Source organism: Heliangelus exortis, chromosome 12 (genome assembly GCF_036169615.1).
Source record: "Heliangelus exortis chromosome 12, bHelExo1.hap1, whole genome shotgun sequence".
NCBI classification, from domain to species: domain Eukaryota; kingdom Metazoa; phylum Chordata; class Aves; order Apodiformes; family Trochilidae; genus Heliangelus; species Heliangelus exortis.
In genome coordinates, this window is record NC_092433.1 from 4232469 (window position 1) to 4254628 (window position 22160).

General features: G+C 50.4%; 1 protein-coding gene across 1 annotated transcript in view; it reads left to right on the forward strand.

The window, feature by feature from the left end:
- The window catches only part of RNF123 (ring finger protein 123), a 47708-nt gene that overhangs the window by 12996 nt on the left and 12552 nt on the right, over positions 1-22160 (forward strand). Inside the window, exons 14-34 of the mRNA XM_071755521.1 lie at positions 1045-1137; positions 1332-1405; positions 1860-1977; positions 2449-2548; positions 2998-3059; positions 3148-3219; positions 3880-4000; positions 4470-4571; positions 5754-5860; positions 6349-6547; positions 7568-7713; positions 7909-7992; positions 8582-8689; positions 11245-11422; positions 12392-12466; positions 12851-12938; positions 13138-13225; positions 13341-13425; positions 20271-20410; positions 20601-20789; positions 21929-22004. Of these exons, the coding sequence (XP_071611622.1) occupies positions 1045-1137; positions 1332-1405; positions 1860-1977; positions 2449-2548; positions 2998-3059; positions 3148-3219; positions 3880-4000; positions 4470-4571; positions 5754-5860; positions 6349-6547; positions 7568-7713; positions 7909-7992; positions 8582-8689; positions 11245-11422; positions 12392-12466; positions 12851-12938; positions 13138-13225; positions 13341-13425; positions 20271-20410; positions 20601-20789; positions 21929-22004 (2305 nt within the window). The remainder of the gene's footprint in view (positions 1-1044; positions 1138-1331; positions 1406-1859; positions 1978-2448; positions 2549-2997; positions 3060-3147; positions 3220-3879; positions 4001-4469; positions 4572-5753; positions 5861-6348; positions 6548-7567; positions 7714-7908; positions 7993-8581; positions 8690-11244; positions 11423-12391; positions 12467-12850; positions 12939-13137; positions 13226-13340; positions 13426-20270; positions 20411-20600; positions 20790-21928; positions 22005-22160) is intronic.

Here is a 22160-nt window from a genome sequence, read left to right on the forward strand (position 1 = left end):
ACCCTTCACCTAGCTCATCTGGTTGCTGCTTCACACCCAGGAGGGTTGAATGCAGAGTAAGTGGTAATGGTGACGCTGACAAAGAGCTAGCAAGGCATTGCTAAGCTTCTTCAACTGGTGAAGGAACATGTTGAATACCTTTCTGCTTCTGGGAATGTTAAAGTCATCAGTGAGAAATTAGTTGGTCTCTTGGATGTTCTTAATGGTCATGTGACTGTGGAGGTCTACAGTGATGCCTGCCATGTGCCCCAAGAGACTGATCAGAGTGTGCAGGACTGGGGGGCAAATGGGCACTTTGCTGTCACCACCTCACACTTTTGGGGAAAAAACTCCTCCAACTTCACATGCCCCATCCTGTTGAAGCTGGATGAGGTCACTCCTTTGTTTGAGGCAGCACTTGTTAGTCCCTGGGAAGCTAGGAGTGCTGGAGTGGTTACAGAGAGCCAATCCCCACCAGAGATCTGATTGGGGACAGCATGTCTGTCCTGTAGGATAGCATTTAACAGATAATGGGCCCTGGCCCAGCCAGCTGTCATGAAAAGCTGAAAAATGTCATGACCTCCTCAGGCCCTTAGAAGTGAAGCTGAACACTCTGGCAGGCCTGGTGTGTTTGTGGAAGAGTTGTCTCTCATCCTGCTGGTTGGCTATGAGTTGGACTCAGAAATACAGCTCTCCCACCATTACATTTACAGAAGAGTAACTTCTTTCCTGTCTGGTTGCTTCTGACAATACTATGTGTTGAGTAGGTTCAGAATACAGAGGGGTGGGTGACTCAGCCCAGTAAATAAGACCTGGGACTGGTTTTTTTGTAGATGACTTTTGGTTTGTTTTGACTAGTGCAGAAGCTTGTTTGCCTGTGGCAAAGCAATGGCACCAACTTCTGCTTGGACCCTCTCTTGTGGAGTCAGATGGACAAACACTGTAGGTTCAAAGCAGCAGCTTTTTCAGTTCAGAAGTGAATGCTTCCTTCCGAAGCCCCCCCCTGGAACTATAGCTGCTTCCAGCTTCAGCTGTTGCTGTTCAATGTATTTCTTACTTTCTCAGGAATATGAAGTGCATGAGTGCCTCAAGCAGCTTCTGATGTCCCTGCTGCGGGCTTACAGATTCTCCCCCATCATCCCAGACCTGGGATTACAAGTGAGTTACACTTCTGAATACTCAGGAATCTGTGATTAACGAGCTTCTGTTAGTCCCCATGGCCAAAGGTTCATGATGGTTTGGATTTTGCTATTGTTTGATCCAGAGATAGCAATTCTGTAACACTGTACCTATTTGGAGAGTTGCATTGTGTTCTGTAGAGGGAGTCACTTTTGCTTCTCCCATTTCCCTAGATTCACTACCTCCGGCTCACCATTGCAGTCTTGAAGCATGAGAAATCCAGGAAATATCTACTCAGCAATGTTCTGTATCCTTTGTGCCTCCTCTAGTCTCAGTTCCCTCTGCCCTTAGTAGTGCAGCCAAGGAGACTGCAATGATCCGCAGGTCCTGGTGGGCAGAAGCCACCTTATCTTTCAGAGGTTGTTTCTAATCTCTTGGGTCTCCTCTGTCTGCCTGACACCATTCCCTACAAAGTCCTGCTTTGAGGAGGGGGAGTGGTGCCATGTAGGTCACATCTTACTAACACAGAGGACTTCATTCCTGTCTGCCTGAGCTCTCTTATGTCCCTAGAGCAAAACGACTTTAAGAATATAGCATTTGGGCAGCTGTGTGGTAACTACGTGGGGCTCAGGAGAAGAGGTCTCTGGGTCTTGCAGAGCTTTGAGTGGTGGTTTTGAAAGGGGTCTCTCACTACAGCTCTGGAAGCATTCTCTGTACCTTCTCCCAGCATAACTTCTGTGCTTGCTTTAACTTGGCCACAGCTTTGATGTGCTCCGTTCAGTTGTGTTCTTCTACATAAAGAGCCCGCTGCGTGTGGAGGAGGCTGGTTTGCAGGAGCTCATTCCCACCACGTGGTGGCCAAACCGCTTCACCAAGGAGGTGAGTAAGGGCACACCCTCTGAAGAGAGTGGAGAAATGTTATAGCCCCCTGTCCCCATCATTTTCTGGCTGAGGGAGTCGGATGACCCATGTTTCCAGCTGCTCCAGCACTGGTGTGCTCTGCTGAGCTGTGTGAGCTGTAGTCTGTCCATTGACATCTTGCCTCTCTTATCCCTTAGAGGTGATGTTTGGGGTGTGTTGCTCAGGACAGGGGAGGGGGACAGTTTTCTGTGGCACAAGGTTTGGAAAGGAACCTCACAGCATTGAAGGAATTATGGGTTGAATTAGTTGTCCTCAGAAGATCTCCTACCCTTAAGTGTTCCAAGGCCAGGGAAGGCCTCTTTAGGCCCGGCTGCTGTCAGCTGCAGTCACACGCTGTCACTTGGTTTCAGGGAGTTTCTGTTCTCCATTTGGCAAGACATTTTCCCTGTGCAGTGATCTCCTGCTAATCAATGTCTTTTCCCCAACCAGGGCAAGGAGAGTAAGGAGGTGAAGGAGGAGACTGCTGAGGAGAGGCTGAGGCGGCGGGCGTACGAAAGAGGCTGCCAGCGGCTGAAGAAGCGCATTGAAGGTCTGTGGGGAAGGAGAGGAATTGCCAGGATCCCAAACCTTCTGTGCAGCCAAGAGGACCAAGCCTCAAGCTGCTTCCAGACCCCTTTCACCACCTGAGGTCGGGCTGTGTTCCTGCCAGGATGGGCCATGCTGCAGAGGCGGGGGTCAGCCATGCCCATATATGGTGGAGGGGTGCTGGGACCCCACTGTACAGACCTGCAGCATCCCACCATGGGACAGCCACTGAAGTTGCCCTTTAGGGACAGTGTTTATCAGCTGTCAGTGAATTTATTGCTAGATGGCAGATGAGAAAATTCTCACACTGATGGGGTTAGCATTCCAGTGTCACCGGTCCTCCTTGGGCCCCCTCAGCTGAGGAGCTGGGGACAGGGGTGCTGCAGGTGGGATTAATGTGGGTAGTTGCTCTCCAGTGCTTGTTTTCTGATGGCAGATGTGTCTCCATTTTAGTGGTGGAAGGCCTCCAGGTTCAGATTCTGAAGCTGCTGCTGAACAATAAAGACAGAGGAGGGGTAAGCGCTCTGTAGATCTTTTGCTCCAGTATCTCCACATCACAGGAGTTGTAGGTATAGGTTTAACATCTGCTTTTCCTCCTGCCAGGGGGAAGCCTCCAGATACATCTTCCTCAACAAATTCCGCAAGTTTCTTCAGGAGAATGCTAGCAACAGAGGGGTAAGTCAGAGGGCCAGCCTTCCTCCAAGCCTCACCCTGAGAGCTCTCTGGCACCTTCAGGCTGGGAGCTCTGGCCTTTTGGCCAGGCTCCTCACAGCAACTGATCAATGAGGTCTAGATGGTGAGGAGAGGGGAGGAGGGAGAAGATCTGAGGCTAGAAACCAAGTAGCTTATCCAAATCCTGTGTAGTGATTCATGGGAAAGTGGTATTTGGGAATAGCCTTGGGTGGGAGCTGAACGTCCTACTAAAACCTCTCAGTTGTAGTGGATGTAGTGCTCTGGCACAACTGGCCAGCTGATTTTGGCATCCTCTTTAATGCCTGGGTGGGTACTCTTCTTCTGGCCCTGGGTTAGGCTGTTGGTCTGCAGGTTTGGAAGGTAGCCATCTGCTGTTTCAGGAGACCCTTCACCTGCATCTCTGTGTTCATGAGCAGCCCCATCTTTCAAGGTGGAGCATGTGGTACCCATCCTGTTTGTCAGGTGGATCTCGTTTCAGCACCCATGACTTTTTAGAGGTGGAAACTGGCGCTCTCTCCCAGTGCTGGAAGCTAAAGATGATAGCAGGGCTGAAAACACAGAATTTCTGCCTGCCCAATGTGGCCACTGGGAATAAGCTGCACTTTTTCACCTGCCCTGGCTGAACTCTCATTCCTGCCCTAGAACTTGACTGTGTTGTGCCCACCTGAGTACATGGTGTGCTTCCTGCACCGCCTGATTGCTGCCCTGCGTTTCTTCTGGGATGGCCACAAAGTGAGGACTCCAGCTGCCCTGAGCAGTGAAGGTAAGGCCTGGGGGAGAAGCTTTGGAGGTATTTGTGGGGTTCAGACAAGGTTTGCTCCCTGGAAGTGCTGTCCAGGAGGCTGGAAATGTTGTTTCTCATGGATACTTGAGCCTTTTGTCAGTGTGTCTGTAGTTCCCAGTCACCCTGGAAGTTCCTGTGTGGAGATCTATTCCAGTGAATGTCCAGACCTGAGGCTTGCAAAGGGGCACCTCTGCTGTTTGCTAGTTCCCATGGGATGCTCTGGACCAGAGTCCAGTGGTGATAATGAGTCTGTAGGATGTTGCTCTTGTTTCTGTGTGGATCTAATGCTTGGTTTGTTGTGAAAATCACCTCTGCCTTAATGGCTCGTGCTTTAATGATGAAAAAAGTTGCCACTCAGTGACAGACTCTGAAGTCTGTCTTAGGAGAGCTTACACATCTGGTCGGGTCCTGTGTGTGGGACTCAAACAAATCTCCTTCTCTTCTTCAGAGGCATATGTCCCTCCTCAGCTCTTCTATAATGGGAAGGTGGATTATTTTGACCTTCAGAGACTTGGAGGTCTCCTGTCTCATCTTAAGAAGACTCTGAAAGGTGAGTGCTCTCATTTCCAATAACTGCATCCAGGTCCTGGAGTTCACCCAAGAGACATCCCAGGGTGGGAGCTGTGGGTAATGAATTGTCATTAAATTCAAGGAGAGGTGAATTTCAATAAGGTGCAAGTTCTGCTGAAGAAGACACCATCCCTCTTGGATAGAATGTCCTTTAAGTTAACAGTTTATTCATTATGTCCCTGAATGGGGCCTCTGGCTGGTGGAAGGAGGGGGTAGCCTGGAAATACCCTCTGGTGTGGTGCTCTTCCTACAGCACAGATGAGGGCTGGAAGCTGTCAAAACCCTGACCATCAGCCTGGCTCTGCTGGGTTTGAAGGATGTGCAGAATTTGCTTGCTATACCACTTTGGGCAAGCATTAGCTGCCTTGTGGATGTGCTGCAGCCAAGTGTGTTTCTCTGTCGCACACTACTCTGGCACCAAGCTTACAAAGCCTCCCTTTTGGAAGGGTTAGGAAACCAAACTTGGTTTTTCTCTAGTTTCTGACTGATAAAACATTGCCTTTGGCTCATATCTCTCCTTTCCCACTGTGTTTGCAAGTTTAGGACCATTTTCCTGGTCTCAAGTTGATCCTTGACTGTTCAAAATTAGGTTGCTTAACTCGAGAACCATGTAATCTCCTCTGGTCTCTCACCAAGGTCTTCCTGACCAGCTTTAAAGATGGGGCTATGGTCTAGAGGACACATATTCCAGGCTTTGTACAGTGTAGCTGTCAGCATGGCCTTCCTCTGGACTGAGAACAATTTCTAGACTGAGTCTCAGTCTTAGTGACCTGGGGATGTCTCCCAGGACAGTATTGAGGAACTGAAGACTTAACAAATGGTCTTAGGCCCTGAGACTCCTTTCCTGTGCTAGTCCAGTTTGTCTCTGGCAGTTGTCTCCTGGTTCATTAGTTACTCTGTTTGTTACTGGTAGGACCACAAACAGAACAGGCCCTGAGTGAGCAGCACTCATCATTGCTCAGTGTCTGCTGCCTTAGCAAGGGCAAACCTGTTCCACCTAAGGAGGCTGGGGGGGCAGGTGAGCTTGCTCTGCTGCAGCATCCAACTTAGCTGTCTGCTTCTTGGCTGCTGAGAAGCAGGAAAGAGGATGAGCCATGGGCTGTCCTATGGGAGGTGAGGGGTGATTCCTGTCTTCACAGCTGCTTTGGTATGCTCTCTGCAGATGACCTAGCTGCAAAAGCCAATGTCCTGATTGACCCTGCAGAGCTGCAGGCTGTGACTATGGATGATCTTGATGAAGATGAAGAATCAGCAACATCAGCAGCACAGGTGAGCCATGTATCCACCTGTGGGGACAGCAAGCTCAGCCACTGGCTAGAAAAGCTTTACTTTAGAGGAAGGGAGTGTGTGGGTCAGGACTCTGTGGGCAACCAGATAAATAGCTGCACTTGCATGAGGGTCATGGGAGAGCAGCAAGGTCCTGGAAGCACCAAGCTGGAACAGCAAATTTTTCTTCACTTTCTTGCTACCCCCTGTGCCCCTTCCCCTCTGTGGTTGCTCTTGATGCTTGCATTTGGGAACGTGCAGGACAAACAGAACAGTGTCTTGCTGTGCAAATCTTATGGTTGTACCTGACACACGCCCTGAGAGGAAGGAATATCCATTTGCTAACGTGTTGCTGGCCCAGCCATGGTAGGAAGGGTATCTGCTCACCTTGTAGTGACCACTGTGCATCTCTACAACATCCTTGCAGGTACAAGGGAAGAACAGTGGGCAGCCAGACAATTAGAATTGTTTCTCCCTTGGTTTCCTTTCAGTCTCAGCGTCCTTCTGCTGCCCTGGCCATTGGAGGAGCCCTGGCCAGACCTGGTTGGCTCAGCTCTCCCACCCTGGGCCGTGCCAACCGGTTCCTCAGCACGGCAGCCGTCAGCCTGATGAACCCAAGGAGGCCTCTTGGTGCCCTGGAGAAGATCAAAGTGCGCACGTTAAGCGTGGAGCAGCGGACAGAGGAGGACAGTGAGTACTGCTGCTGTGTGCTAGCGTGGCACAGGTGATTTCTGGGAGAATGGTACCTTCCAGCCCCCAGTACTCCCAAGAGGAGTGCATTTACTAACTGCCAGCATTGCTCCTTGCTTCTTAGGGTGTGCTGACACCCACAAGTCCACAGTTAACCACTTAGTCATCCTGAACATGACACTGGTGATGCTGTCACTCTCTGCATTTAAGGAAGTGCTGCCTTGGTTCCTGCAAGTGGAGCAAGACTTCACAAGGAAGTTCAGAGGCAGTTGTAGCCACGTTTGCCCTGAACACCCATTGACTACAGGATATGAGGTTTGCAGGAGCAGACTTAGGAAGAAATTCTTTAATGTAAGGGTGGTGAGACACTGGAACAGGTTGCCCGGAGAAGCTGTGGCTGCCCCATCCCTTGAAGTGCTAAAGACCAGGATGGATGGGGCTTGGAGCAATCTGGTCTAGTGGTAGGTGTCCCTGCCTGTAGGCAGCAGGTGGCAGGACCTGCCGAGTAATGAGCTCAGCCGGTGCTCAGCCTCACCTGTGCCCAGTTAGGGCTGGCCCAAGTGCGCATGCTCAAAAATCAAGGGCCAATAAAAGGTGGGGCCTGAGACTGGCAAAGGGCTCACTCTGAACCAGGTCGGCAGCTGTGCTGGTTGGAGGCCAGTCCCCTACTGATCCTGTCCTCACTCAGAGCTTATCATCGCTTCGAAGTTCATCTCCTGCTACACCTGCCTATGCAAGGGGATTGGAACTAGATGGTCTTTAGGGTCTCTTCCAACCTTCCAAATGATTCTGTGATTTGCATGGCCTGGGTCTTCTTCAACAGATCTGGCATGTCAAGCTGGTGCAGGCAGGGAGATGATGGTGGTGTGTTTGTGCATCTAGCAAGTCACATGGTCTGGGAAGGAGTGCTGGATTCCAGAGGCATGGCAGGGCTTTGGCTTCAGAGAGGTGCAAGCAGAAGCAGAGGTGCCAAAATGCTTTTGCTGAGAGCTTCTCTCCTGTCTTGATGGTGCATTGCAGTTGAAGGCAGCCATGGAAATGAAGGTCTTTTACTGGGCAGACCCCCAGAGGAGCCAGACCAGCCCATCACAGAGAACTCCCTCCTGGAAATCCTGGATGGGATAGTGATGATGTACAACCTCAGTGTCCACCAGCAGCTTGGGAAGGTAAGTGGTGGGTGCTGTGCAGGAATCCATCCCCGCAGCCACCATGCTTCTACAGTGGCTCTGTTTTCTGCTTGTTTAGTGACTGTGTGTGCCCTTTCCTTCTCTTCCCAACCATTAGGAGGGATCTGGTTGCATGCTTATGTGTCTAGGGAAAAAAATATCCTCACTTATGGTTGGAATCTGCTTGGTTTTCAGATGGTTGGTGTGTCAGATGATGTGAATGAATATGCCATGGCACTGAAAGACACAGAGGAGAAAATCAGCCGCTGCCCAAAGAGGGTAAGTTCTCTGGACTCCTGTCTTCCTTTTCTGGTAGAGTCTCAATAGCTGGCAGAAAGGACAAACCTCAGTGGGTGATTTCTAGCCTTGGAGCAGCCAGTGTTTTGACTGGGCTAGGAACCCATGCCTGGAGCTAGCAGCTGCCTTTCATACTGTGCCAACCCATTGTACCACTGCCTCAAGGAATGGGGGACTGAAGCAACAGCTTTGGCTTCTCCCAGACAAGCTGGGACATCTTGCAAACCTCCATGTGCTGCAGACACCTTGGAGCCAGTCTCCTGGGGTGGGGACCCTCCAGTGCTGGGCTGAGGCACATCTGTCCTATTCCAGCTGCTGGAAGCTGAGTGTATCTGATGATGCATTGAAAAAGTATCTGACAGTAGCTGACCCTAAAGCTGCTGCCCATGCTGGACCAGCGCCTGCTGATTCCCACTCCCTCTGCAGAAAAGCTGCTGATCCCTTTCCTTCCTACCAGTACTCCCTAGCTAGCCCCAAGGTGGTGTTTGCTTTTGCACTGTTTGTCCAGCTCTGAAAAAGGATGCTATAAATGGCAGTGACATCTGCCCTCACATCTCTGCTCTCTTTTCAGAGAAGAGACATTCACGAGGAACTGCTGAAGAGCCAAAAGGTCTTCTCTGAGAAGCTCAATCACCTAAGCCGACGTCTGGCCTGGATAAATGTCACCATTTATTCAAAGGTAGGTAGGAGCATAATGGGCCTCTCTGTGCTGCTCAGCTCACATGTCACAAGGGTCATTTTCCCCCGTGCTGGAGCAATGCTGGTGATCTGTGGGTCTTGCTGTTCCCTTCATGGGCATCACAGACTCCTTCCTGTCCCTCATCCTGTCCCAGCCTTGGTGCCATAGTGTTTGTTAGTACACAGCCCAATCTGTTCTGTAGGGCATCTTTCTCTTGGGGCATCAGGCCTCTGCACCATGGACAGGAGGGTGCAGGTCAAAGGGAGATTCAGTTCTTGGGACTCTTTTGGAGCACAGAGGCTACTGGGAGCCATTTTCTTGAGTTGTGCTGTGCATCACAAGGGGGTTGAGCTACTGCTGCTCTTCCTGAAATATTTTCTTCAGGTGTCTCCCCTTCTTCAGGAGGTTCCCACACATAAAAGAGTGCATTCTGCATTTATCAGCACGATGACTGAATGCACAGGTTGTACCTTTTTCCTGTGTTCACCATTTTCCAGGTGGCAGCAGGGTCTCTGCCTGTGTCCTAGGATGCAGAGAGGGGGAGAGTGGTGGTTCCTGTGAGTGCATCTGGCAGAGCTGCAGTGGCTGAGCCTGACTCCTGTGCTCTGTGCTCATGCCAAGCAGGGCTGAAAGGCACAGGGCTGTTCTGCAGTAGCTCTCCAGCTGCATTAGCATAGCCCTGGCTTGCCAGAAAATAAAAACCTCTCTTCCTGGTCTGCTCCTGAAAGCCTTAGAGGCATTACCAGTGGGCTGCAGGGACCTTTGCCATCCCCCCATGGGGAAATACTATTCCCATCTCTAGATTGTCATGTGAACCACAGGTACCTGCCTCCTGTCAGGAGTGCGGGATCACTTTTCTGGATGAGTGTCACCTTGCTGGATGAGTGTCACCTTGCTGGATGAATAAGCAGCACCTGGAAGTGAAGGTTACAGCCTTCTCCCCCCAGGCTGTGCTCCTGCCTGGCAGCAGGGAGAGCAGACCACTCACTGGCTTGAGCTCTGAAATGTCCCTAGGATTCAAGCAAGCTGCTCTGGAGAGGACTGTGGCTGTATGGAGAATCTTGTCCATACTGCTGGTCCCTCCAGGGCTCTGTCTCATGGCTGTCACAGGTGTCTACAGTTTCCCACTGGTGACATCTGCTCAGGACGTCTGTGTCCCTGGGACTTGTGTGCAATGGAGGGACACATCTGTATGAGTGTTGCAGGCACTGCTGGTGCTGATGGAGAGACAAAGACTGGCTCTGTCTGGAGGTGAAGTCCTTCTCTGTGCTGAGGTGTCAGAACACAGGAGAGGGTTCTCCTTCCTCAGGGAAATCAAGTCACCAGTTTATTCTGAGCTGAGGGATTCAAGGTTAGATGAAAGGGAGCACTACAGCTTAGAAACACTCTTAGTTTTGCAGTAAATAATCCTGCCTTCAAAGCATCCCTGTGGGAAGACCATTTCAGCTTATTTTATTACAACACTCTATTTATCCATCACACTGTGGGTAATTACATCTGTGTATCCTATTGGTGTAGGCTCTCTTCAAGCTTGGCAATACCTGAGATGATGTTTTGAGGTTATCAGGTTTTAATAAAACCAAACACAGCTTTCTTTACATGTCTGCACAATTGCTTTTTACCCTGAAAGCAACAGTTGAGCTGAGGTGTGTGTTGGTGTCAAGATAAAGGTGACTTTCAGTCAGTTTAGTTGATTTACACTAGTTCAGTCTCCTTTACAGAACAAACCCATGTTAATCTCCTAAAGATGGTAGCTACATACTTTAGAAAATCCAGTAAGCAAATTAAATTACTTATCTCCACCTCTGATTTAAAATTTTTTAATTAGAAATGTAACCATCTTCTGGTTTTATGCAAATTGCTGTTGCTTATGATATTTCTTGGCATTGCAGGATATGCAGTAATATTTCCTCTTTATATGGCTCTGTTGGTACAGATTTTTGTAGCTTAAAGTTATTGTAGATGTCCTTAAATTTCCTGGTTTTAATTTAGGACCCCCTGAGTTCTGCTTAGAGAAGCAAGAGGAACAGGAACAGTAAGTCTGGTTGAATGGCTGGCACTGAATCCAGAAGGCTGTGGCTGCCTATTGCAGCGATGTGAGTTGGCCTGTTCCCATTTAATTCCTACAAAGGACCAGCTCTCTTCTCAGAAGATTTATGCTGGGTTTATGCTAGTGTCTGCCTTCCTTCAACCAGTGTACTTGGAATAAAAACCATCATGCCTTTTTTGAGATCAGGCCTGAGTGAGCAAAGTAATAGTTCTTGTAGGGCTTCAAGGCTCAGTGAGACAGAGCCATAGTTGCTCTGATGACACGTTGGTGATGGTCTTGCTCTGGGCTTGATGTTGATGTAGACATCTCTGATTGCTCCTTCCACCTGATGTGTCTGTGGCTCTATGAAAGGACCCAATGGCATGGATGTAGTTAATGAGCTGAGAGCAGGAGTTTGAGGAACATTTCAGACCACTGAGGTCTAAGCATGGCGCTGTCTGTTGTGTTTCTCAAAAAAAGAAGCAGGACAAAGCTGAACAGGGATGGTTGTGCTCTCTCTGGGCAGGAGAAGATGCAGGATATATATTGGCTGCTGCGAGTGTGCATCCGCACCATCGAGCACGGCGACAGAACAGGCTCCCTGTTTGCCTTCATGCCAGAGTTCTACCTCAGTGTGGCTATGAACAGCTACAGTGCACTCAAGAACTACTTCAGCCCTGTAAACAGCATGGAGGAACTTCCAGGTAAAGGGATGGGGAGACCTTGCTAATTCTGGCCTGATCAGGTCCAAATAAAGCCATAACCTTATGGTGAAGTGGTAGTTGGGTATCGTCCCTTCTGTGTTCTCTCCCTGTTGTGATGTGCTACACCATGCCATGTGCTGAGGGGCAGGTGCTCAGGGCAGTTCCTCCAGTAGGTATCTGCTGGTGAGCTGTGGCCATTGCTGTGCTCAGGCAGGGAGCCTGTCCTGTGCCTGAAGTGAAAATCATGGGCAGCTATGGAATTTGTTTCCATGGAGGCATCAGGGATGGGCCTGGATGCTGGAATCTGTGATTGCCTCAGCAATGTGTGTGCTGGTTTCTGGGTGGGAGGAGATGTGCCACGAGTACTGGAATTGAGAATGCTTGTGAATCCCTCTGGGATATCAGTATGTTCCTACGGAGATGACCACCTACTTGATGCCAAGCATCTGTGTTCAGGTGCATTCCCTCTTTGCACATTCTGTGCTTTTCCTGACTAAGTGAAAGCTCTTAGCAAATTGTTCTGTGCTTTCCAGAGCCTGCAAAGGCAACAAGAGCTTCTGTTCCCACCAATAAGACAGAGCTGAAGTGTTCACATCCATTAGGTGGGAGCTGTGCCTGCTGGGCAGGGAGCAGCAGAATTAAGCAGATTTCTGAAGGTTGGACGTGGCTTTTCTGCGTAGATGGAGGGTGTTTGTGTTGCTCAGCCTCTTCTGCACAAGACATCTCTCCCTTGCCATCTGACTCAGTTGCACGGTTCCATCTTTATCTGGGTAGCTGGTTTAGACTGCAGACTGAGGCAAGCAGCTCTGTTGGAGATAAATGTGCTTTCCCAGCTGTCTGTTTAGACAGCCGGACAAAACTGCAAGCAGGAATGAATCCCATGGCCTGTGCTGTGCCCACAGAAATACTGGGGCCAGAGGGCTGCCAATCAGGCCTGTGGCATGACCTCTGCTCCCTCCTTTTTTGCAGGCTATGAGGAGACCCTGATGCGCCTTGCTGCCATCCTGGCCAAGCACTTTGCTGACTCGAGGATTGTGGGCACGGGTAAAGCTGCTTTGGTGTGGTGTGTTGCACATCTAAGCTGTCCCAAAGGCTGTGGCTCACCAGACTTCTGTTGGGATATATTTGCTGAATCTGCTGAGTGCTTTATGCCTCCATGTACAGAGGGAGGGCTGGGCACTGCCCTTGTCTGGTGTCATCTGCCCACTTCAGGGTTAGATATGTGACCTGGGATACCCTTGTGAGAGCAGGACTCATGTTCCAGCTACTTGCATGTCAAGTCTGGGGGTGTTTCTTAGCTGTCCAAGCATAGGCACACTCTCCATGTCAGCTGGACAGCAAACCTCTGTAAGTGAGGGCTGGTTTGGGGTGTTCCTGGCATGCTGTGTGCCTTGGGTCCTGGCCTAGCCCCATCCCATTCCTCCACAGATATCCGGGACTCCCTCATGCAGGCATTAGCCAGCTATGTCTGCTACCCCCACTCACTGCGTGCTGTGGAGAGGATCCCTGAAGAGCAGTAAGTGTTCCCAAGGAGCTGGGATGGTGGCAAGGCAGGGTGGGGGAGCAGGTGGGCCAAGGGTTGGTTGGTGGGGGTTGGTCTGGGGAGCCTCCCTTCACCGTTATACCAGTGGCTTTGCTCTGTCCCAGCTCTGTGGGTCCTATTTAATCTTCTGTCCCCAGTGCCTCTGTGGCTGACCTGTGTCCCTGTCTGGCAGGCGGATCTCCATGATGAAGAACCTCCTGGCTCCCTATGAGCAGCGTCCCTGGGCACAGACCAACTGGATCCTCGTCAGGCTGTGGCGGGTGAGCTTTCTGTATCCCTGTCCTCCTCACCATCTGGGACTAGGTGGACAATGAGCATTTCGCTTTCCAGTAGCAGCAAAACCCAGCTGAGATCTTTCCTTACCTCTTTTGCCAGGGCTGTGGCTTTGGTTACAGATACACCCGGCTCCCACACCTGCTGAAAACCAAGCCTGAGGATGCCAGCCTCCCCAGCCTGCAGAGTGAGTGGGGCCCAAGGGTTGGCACTCAAGGTTATGATGGGTGGTGAGGGAGGACCAGCCTCTTTCCTAGTAGCCATCTCTACTGTGGGCCAGGCCAGCTGGTGAGATGGCTGCTGGAGTAGGAAGATCCTGGCCAAATATCCAGGCCTTACCTTTGCAACCATAATTACCTTTCCTGGACGTCCCCAGTCTCTCTGCACTGGCTGGTGACTCTTGTGTGCTGGATCATCCAAAATGTAAGCCTGGGAGAAGGCTCTCTGATGTCTGCAGCAAGCAGCTGCTGTGGGGAGGAATTGGTGAGTGTGCCAGGCAGTGGGTACCCTGTGAGAGGGAGTGGGTGCCTGAGGAGGCAGGGCACTGAACAGCTTTGCAAGCAAGGAGTCTTTTAATCAGGCATCTCAGAGCCTGTCCTGCCTTTGGCCCAGCAGTTTGGGTCTCAGCACTGCCACTGAACTGAGGGGTTCCTCAGCTCTGTTGTGTCTGAGAAGGTACCTTTCATGAGCTGAAGAACATCTCCCAGCTTCACCCTTGCAGAGTCTGGGCTTGTCCTGTTACATTTGTGACCACTCTCTGCTTTGTGCGAGACCTTCCTCCTGGAGGTGCCAGACCCCCTCCCCAGGGTTGGGGTCAGAGCCTGCTGCAGCCTGAGGTGGGGAGGCAGCATGTGGAGGTGTGTGCTGACCCCTGCCCAGTGGGGAGGGCTCCCTGTCTGTTTTAACAGCACTTTTGTTCTCTTTCTCTCTCTCCTGCCTGTGGGTGCCCAGGAGATCTCTCTGTTGCTAGTTTCCAGAGTAAGTTTGTTGTGTTACCCTCTCCTGTCTGGTGAAGTAGCTTTAGAGAGCTCCCTCCTTCCCCTCCTCTGCCTCAGAGACCCTTCTCTGGGTAGCAGGGGGCTGCCCACAGTGATGGCTTTCCCCAGTTACCCCCTGGGAGGTGCTGGGGGACTGGTGCCCACATGGCAGTCTGTGAAGCTGCATCTCAGACCTGCTCTTGCTCCTCTTTTGCCAGTGTTGCCTTTGGGGTCAGTGCCCTGCCACAGCCCTCTTTCTCCTGGAAGATGATGGAACATATGCAGGAAGGGACCTTGTACCTGTCCCCTCACCCCTCTACTGCACACACAAACACTTGAGGGGCAGTGACCATACTCCCTCAATGCCAGGGAGCTGGACCAGAGTTCCTCAGCTTCTGAGGCCTCTCTCCATCCATGTCTGGATGGCTCCACACAGTCTGAGCCCAGAGCAGGCTGGGCTGGCTACTGGGGACTTGCTCCTGGGATTGCTATTTTGAGGCACAACCAAATCAATAATGAATGCTGATTTAATTGAAGAGGGACATGGGACTCAGAGGTGTCCTTGAAATGCTGCCCAGGGAAGGAGAAGATGACCCCCCTGCCTTCCCACACATCAGCCCTCACCTTGTTGCAGTTTGAGTGTTGGCAGGGACCACAGAACAAACTGCTGAGCTGAAAGAAATCCATGTTTGTCTGGGTCTGCCTCTGCAGGCCAGTCTGAAGGGAGCTTGGGCAGTGCCTCTTTGCTGCTCCAGCCTTGTCCCAATCTCTTGCTTGGAGGACTCCACACAGGTGGGGAAGAAATGCTGGTGTTGCCTTGCAATGTCCATGGATCCACGGACCCCAGGATCTCCTACACTGCCTTTTGTCCTGAGCAATAGGATGGCTGCCAGGGTTCTCTTGGGATGGGGGGAGGGCTCTGCCTCCAGTTTGGCTCCTGAGAGCAGATGGGGCTCTGTGCAGAGGTGGGGGCTCAGTTCTCTTCAGTGGCTGCTGTAGGAACTTGTTTTGCTTTGATGGTGGCTGGTAGGTGAGGTGGGTGCAGCAAGTTCAGCAGCAGCAGTAGCCCTGTGCCAGGCCCAGCCTGTTTTACCCTCAGCTGTAGGGTGGCTTCAGGTTGCAGCTTCTCTGCTCCAGGCCTTCTGCCCACTCATCCATCAAGCGGTGGAGAGTGGGTGGATGGGGGGACCATGAAATCATTTAGCTGAGCTGTTGTGTAGTATGGGCCAGAGAATTCACCTGTGTCCCCTTCCCAAGTCCAGCAAATTGTCTAAGCTAAAGAGGTCTTTCAAGAAGAGAAAGACTCTGTCTCTATCTTACAACATCAAAAGCATCGTCTGGTGGCAGTTGAACTGTCCAAGCCCCTCTGATGGTGATTCCTCACCCTCAGAAATAAATCCATCACTTTTTCCTGATGGGAATGTACCTAACCTCATCTTCTGTCTTCCACTGCTGCTGCTGCACCTTTCTCTGTTGAGTTAAACCCTATGCATTACAACATTTTATTCTTCAAAAGTGCTTGTGTACTAAGGTAAACTCAATTCTTGGTTCTTTTTTATGGTGAAAAGAAAGTGCAACCTCTGTGTCTTATTCAGGAAAGGGATTTTGTTCCTCTGTGAGCCCCTGTGTTTACTCTTCCCATGTTTTTAGCATCTCCAGAGCTGCCAGTTTCATGCTGTCTAGAAAACCTCTGTAATCTGCTGGTCACAGAGCCAAAACTTGCATTAGCCTGTTTGCCAGTGCTTTGCTCTGGGGGGTCCTCATGCCTTGCACTCAACCACCTCAAGTTCTCATCCCCTGCACCCAGCTCTTCTGTGAAAGCTGCAGCATCCAGAGCCCCTCTTGGGCTGCTGACCAAAAAGTCTCACAAGTAGCCCCATTATAAATCTTGGTTCATTAGCAAACTATAAAGTACATAATTATCTTCCTGTGATGAAAGTACATGACCCTGCTTCTTCACAATTATCTAGCAGGAGCACTTATTGAAGGCTTCCACTTTGTCTGCTTTATTAATTTTTAACTCTGTCTATTATCAGGCCTCTGCTTCTATTGGACTTTCTCCCATCACTTCTTTTTTTAATAGTTCTGCCAGAATTTTTCCCTGTAGTTGAAACTTTGCATGTAGCATGGTTAGTCATGGATGTTTCTGTTATATCTTCTCCTGTTGCTCCTTTTCCCTGTTTTTTCATCAACCTCTGTCTATATTTGATTGTGTTCCCTTTACCTTTTACATTTTAAGGTGTCTTTGCTTTATCCTGGTCTCAGTGAATCTTGTAACCCAACTGCTTGCTGTAGTGCTGGGGCTTTCTGGCTGCCTGATAATCTTAAAGAACCCTATGTTTTCATTCACTATTTTCCTCCCACCTGGATTTTTTTTTTTCCTCTGACTATTTTGCCTATGTTTTTGTGGGGAAGTTTCTGTTGTGGAAGCATCAGATGTATTTATAGCCACTTGGGGCCATGCTGTATTGCCCACATTAAATGTATTGAGGTCATAATTTCTGGCCTTGGAAACCACCAATTTCTGTTCCAATGACTGATCTTTATCTGCCATAATGAAGCCTTTAGCCAAGATTGAGTGGGTTTTGTATTAAGGAATTACAAGTTTTAGAAATGCTAATGACACACCCTTGCCAAGATCAGAAAAGTGACTTCCTGAGTATCCACAGACTCCCTGTGAAGTGATGTCTCTGTATGAAATGGCACGTGTAAGGGCTGTGTCACTAGCCAGGAGGGCAGCAGTAACTGGGGTGGAAAGGGGTGGGTGGAAATGCTTCCACAAAGGTGTGAACATCTTGCAAATGAAGATGAACATGGCACCAGCGTTAGGTTTTTAGATACCACTAATGACTGCCCCATGGAGAACCTGATCTGGGAACTCATGCAAGGGGTATAGCTGTTCTTGCTGTAATCCAAGGCTGGTTCCTTATGTCACTTTCAGGGAGGAGCAGTGATCAGAGCATCTCTGGATTTGGAATCTGCTTAGGAGCAACAAAAGCCAAAGAACTTCCCTGTTTCCTGATGTTAGCTTAAAACCTTAAAAAATTGCTACATAACTGTGGAGAAGTTTGACAAGAAGAACTACTTTTTAATGCTTTTATAGACTGGCACGGTCTTTGCCAGCAGCAGGGAAAGCATTTAAGAACCTAGAATTGGAGGTTTGGAGCAAATTCACACCACTTATTGGAAAAAGACCATGAGGAAATAGTCATTGGCTAAAAATCAGGATAAAACAAGTTATTACAAGCATAAGAGCCTTCAAATGAAGAAGTCTTTGGCTTGAGTCAAAGTCAAGTCATCTTGACTTGAAATGTTTGTAAAAGAGGCTTTGGCGACAGACCAACAGGACAACGTGCAGAGCTCATCCATGAGGAGTGGTGATCCTTGCCTTGAACTGCTTTGGTACTCAAAGGCTGGAAGGGAGCTAGTTCGTCAGCAGTTTTAGCAAAAAAAACCCACTTTTTTCACATTGAAAGTCTGGGGAAAAAATAATACAAAATCTCACCCTTGTGGAAGGGCCTTCCGGTTCTGGAAGATTGGGAGAGAACACAGATGGAATTCAGCATCACCAGCTGTAGAATGGTGTATGTGAAGGGAAAAGGAGCTTAAAGATCAGTGGGGCTGTGAGCTGAGCATAACCCTTAGAAACAAGATTGCAGGGTGAGCTCCCTGGGACCTGTCTGTGCATGTGCTGAGAGAAGAGCCATTGGTATATCAGATGTGACCTCCCCAGGGCCAAGCAAAACAGTGGCACTTTTCCTCAGCCTGCTGAGCACATCCTCCTACTATTACTCAACTCTTAGTTGTAGCAAGAGCCCTCACCTGCCCCTCTTCAAGCCAGGATCCTACAAAACCCCATTATTGGATGGTGCCCAGAGTGTTGTTTCCCAGCCAGGACTGACAGTTGGGGTCATTCTTCCCCAGATGCAGAATTTTATCCTTGTGGAATACGTTTGTTTTTTTCCCAGTCCTCAGGTTTTCCAGGGTGCCTCAAATGCATTGAACAAAGTGTTATCTGCAGATTTGGTAAGGGTGTGCTGTGCCCCGTCATCCATCACTGATAGAGAAGATAATGAGGTGGGCTCCAGTGTTGACTCCTGGGCTTTTCCATTTGTGATTTGTGACCATCAAGTTCCTGGCAATCTTGTACTATAGTACTTGCAAAAGGGCTATCTTTGAACTGTCATCCTATTGTCATCTTTTGGGAAATAACAGCTTGATGGCCAGTCAATGGAACAAATTACAGAGCAGAAATATGAGGAAAGGAACAGAGAACAAAACCAAACCCCATTGTGCCTTTGTGCAAATCTACCATGTGCTTGTGGTTTGGATGCTGCGTACGCTTCCCATTCCATCTCTCCAGAGAAAATCTGGGAGAACCAGCAAGTCTCTGGGAGGAATGGTGAAGGGAACAAAGACATAACAGTTTCTGTATGAGAAACTGCACAGGCCAGAGCTGCTCCCATTTGAAAGACTATTGTAAAGGTCTGAAACGTAGGCTAGCTGGAGGAAGTGGCTGGAAAACATCAACTCACTGTCTCTCCCACCAGGAGGAGGGGATTGCAGGGAAGATATATCATCAAATAAAGCAAGTAGGAGCCAAGCTCAGATCTGAAATCCTCCCACTGCACACGACTGAGCTGTGAAATCTTTCTCCAGAACATGTTCCATGTTAAAGGTTTACAGTTTCAGGGGACATGGTGAGGAATTCACTGAGGACCACTAAATACATAAAAAGGACATCTGGCTTGGACAGTCCCTGAGCCTTGTGTAGCCTAGGGCTGGGAATGTACTTGCTGGTGGGAGTAGGACGTCAAAGATGTTTGTTATGATGAAATCCCTCCAAAGATGTCCTTTTAGGCAGGACCAAAGCTGGGGCACTGGTCTGCCCAGAGTGATTATGCAGTTTGAGATGTGAGCATGTCCTCTGTAACAACAGAAGCTTTGCATTGGCTAGTGGGTATCTACAGAATAATTTATCCTCTTCCCATCTGAGCAGATGATCTCCTGACACTCCTCTCTTGATTTACTCATCCTAGCTAGAAATCTGCCTGTAGTTATACCTTGCTTCTTGATCCATGGGGATGTGCTGGAGGTCTCCAAGCTTCTCCTGTTCCTGTGCTGGCCTTCCAAGCAGGTTGCCACCCCACAGAGCTTCTGCAGTCACAACACAGCTTGTTCCTCTGGGCACCACTGTGCTGGTGCTGCCAGAGTTTCCACCTCCTCTTACTTACTTACAGCTTCTAGTAGCTGGGGGGTAAGTAGTTAGATTGGAGGGAAGTCCCTATATTTGTTAAATCTGCTCAGGTTTCTTTCTCCAAGCCCTGTGGTTTGAACTCTTGTATCCTTCCCTCTTAGTGTTGAATGCATTTGTGAGCCTCTCACTGACAGCTGGTGAGAAACATCCATCCTGTTTGTGTCCCCTTCCTTTCCCTGCCCATCTATGGGGACAGGTGCCCCAGCAGCCCTGACTGTGTTCTGTTCCCCAGCTGCTGGGTCTGACTCCATCTGTGAACAAGCTCAGCAGTGAGATGCCATGTACCATGGGGACGTGTCTGTGCTTGGGCTGAACATGGCTGAGGAGCACTCTCAGCTCTGCCTGATCCTACCAAGCCAGCCCCAGGTCTATGCAGAAGCCTCTTGGATGTGGGATTTACCACATACCCTGGACACATGCAGGGCCACATGAGGCCAAGGGTGGCTGTGCTGGCTCTGGACAGCTGCTGCCATGTTGGTATCAGCAGCAGTTAATGCTGAGCTGACCGTGGGCCTCTGCAGAGCTGAGCAGGAGGGATGCTGAGCTGCAGGGCAGCCCTCCTGTGCACCCTGACAGCAGCAAGCAGGCAGGGCTCTGCCCTGGCTAACCCAGGCTGGTGTTGCAGAGAAGCACTCGGAGGCCTGGCAGGGGAGGTCCCTGCTCAGAATGGCCCTGGCACCCCAGCTCCTGGGGCTCTGCCAGCTCTGCTGACACAAGCCATCATCTACTAAGCTCAGGACAGGGCTCCCACAGCCACTCCAGAACCAGGCCACTGAAGCTGTTGCTCTCTGGTTCCAGAGCCGTGTCCCTCCACCTTGCTGCAGCGGCACATGGCAGACCTGCTCCGTGGCGACCGCGACCTGGCCCCCAGCTTCCTCAACAGTGTCCTCAACCAGCTGAACTGGGCCTTCTCCGAGTTCATCGGCATGATTCAGGAGGTGAGTGTCCCACCCAGGGCTGCAGGTCCTGCACTGCATGGGTGAGGTTCAATACATAGCACTGAGGTTCAATACACAGCTCCTGGGGCTGGGCATGTAGTAATTCCCTGGTGTGGGTGGGAGCTGAGCCGGGGGTCTTGCCCTTCCTTTTGGGAAGGGACGCCTTGTTAATGTGTCTGTTGCTTGGCAGATCCAGCAGGCAGCAGAGCGCTTGGAGAGGAACTTTGTGGACAGCCGGCAGCTGAAGGTGTGTGCCACCTGCTTTGACCTCTCAGTGAGCCTGCTCAGGGTGCTGGAAATGACCGTCACGCTGGCGCCAGAGATCTTCCTCGACTGGAATCGCCCGTCGTCAGAGCTGCTCCTTCGGAGGCTTGCCCAGGTATCATCCATCAGAAAGGTGTGAGGAAGCCCCTCTGAAGGGACACAAGGGCCCCTCTGCCCTCTCTCCAGACATGCAGTGAAGTGGGGGCTCCCGCTGCAAGTGCCCTAGTACTACAGCAAACCCAGCTGCTGCAGAACAAGTGGTGCTTCCTAAATTGTCAGCTGCTCCCCTCCTTTGCAGCCAGTCTGGCCACAGCTGATTTCTACCTCTGCTGGGAGGAAGCAACCTGGTGTAGCAGGAGGTGTCCCTGCCCACGCAGGGAGATTGGAACTAGATGATCTTTAAGGTCCCTTCCAATCCAGAACAGTCTGTGATTATATAAAAGTGAGGGGCCCTTGGCAGGTGGTTTAGGCAAGCTGAGGAATGAGCAGCAGAGAGCAGGGTACTGCAGCATCCCCCTTGTGCCCTGGTGCTGCTATAATCCATGTCCCATCCCTAGACAGGGGTGCAGTGCTCTGCTCATCATCTATGAAGGCAGCAGAAGAGGGATGATGCATCTGAGAGATGGTGCTCAGCTTGCAGTAGTTATGTCTTGCCTGGACAGTGGGGCTTTGGGTGTCTGCAGCTGAATCTTTCTTTACTGTCATGGGCAGAAATCTCTGCCTGTGGTGATGATGTTCTGTCAAGCAGAGAAGCAGATTGCTCTCTGCTCTCATCCCATGCTTCAGGGCTGGTGGATCCATCTTTCTGCCAGCTCCAGGCAGGGCAGGACCTGGACTGTGTGTCACCCCACTGACACTGCTTCTGCCCACAGCTTCCAGCTTGCTCTTCACAGACTGTGGTTGTCCCCAGGACCGTAGCTTCTACTTGCCAAGGGCTTTGATCCACAGGAATAGCTTGGCTTTTGTAGGTGAACAGCCTACAAAACAAAAGCTGTAGGTGACAGATTTAGGTGGAAGATGCTGAGATTCAGGTGTCTTGACTTCAGGCTGACTTCCCTGGGAGGTTTGGGTCTGATGCAACCAACTGTGTTGTGGTGCTACCTTCTTCTGTGCCCAGGGCCAAGCTGTGAGTCTCCCTCTCTGTATCCACCAGCTCCCAGGCACCAAGCCTGAACTCCAAGGATACTCTTTGCATCCTGGTCACAGGAAGGCCCACTGAGAAAATACAAACCTTCTCTCCTTTTCCCTGCACAGCTCTTGAACCAGGTGCTGAACCGTGTGACAGCTGAAAGGAACCTGTTTGACAGAGTGGTCAACCTCCGTCTGCCTGGTGAGTCCATGCAGTAAATGTTCAGTCCTTCTACGTTGAGAACATGCTGGAGGCATTTCCTTGGGAAGTAAGGGATGGCTTGTAGTGAGGTGTGTGGGATCAGACCTCAGGCTGCCTTGTCCCTGGCTGGGAAGCCACTCTGGTCCCACAGACTGC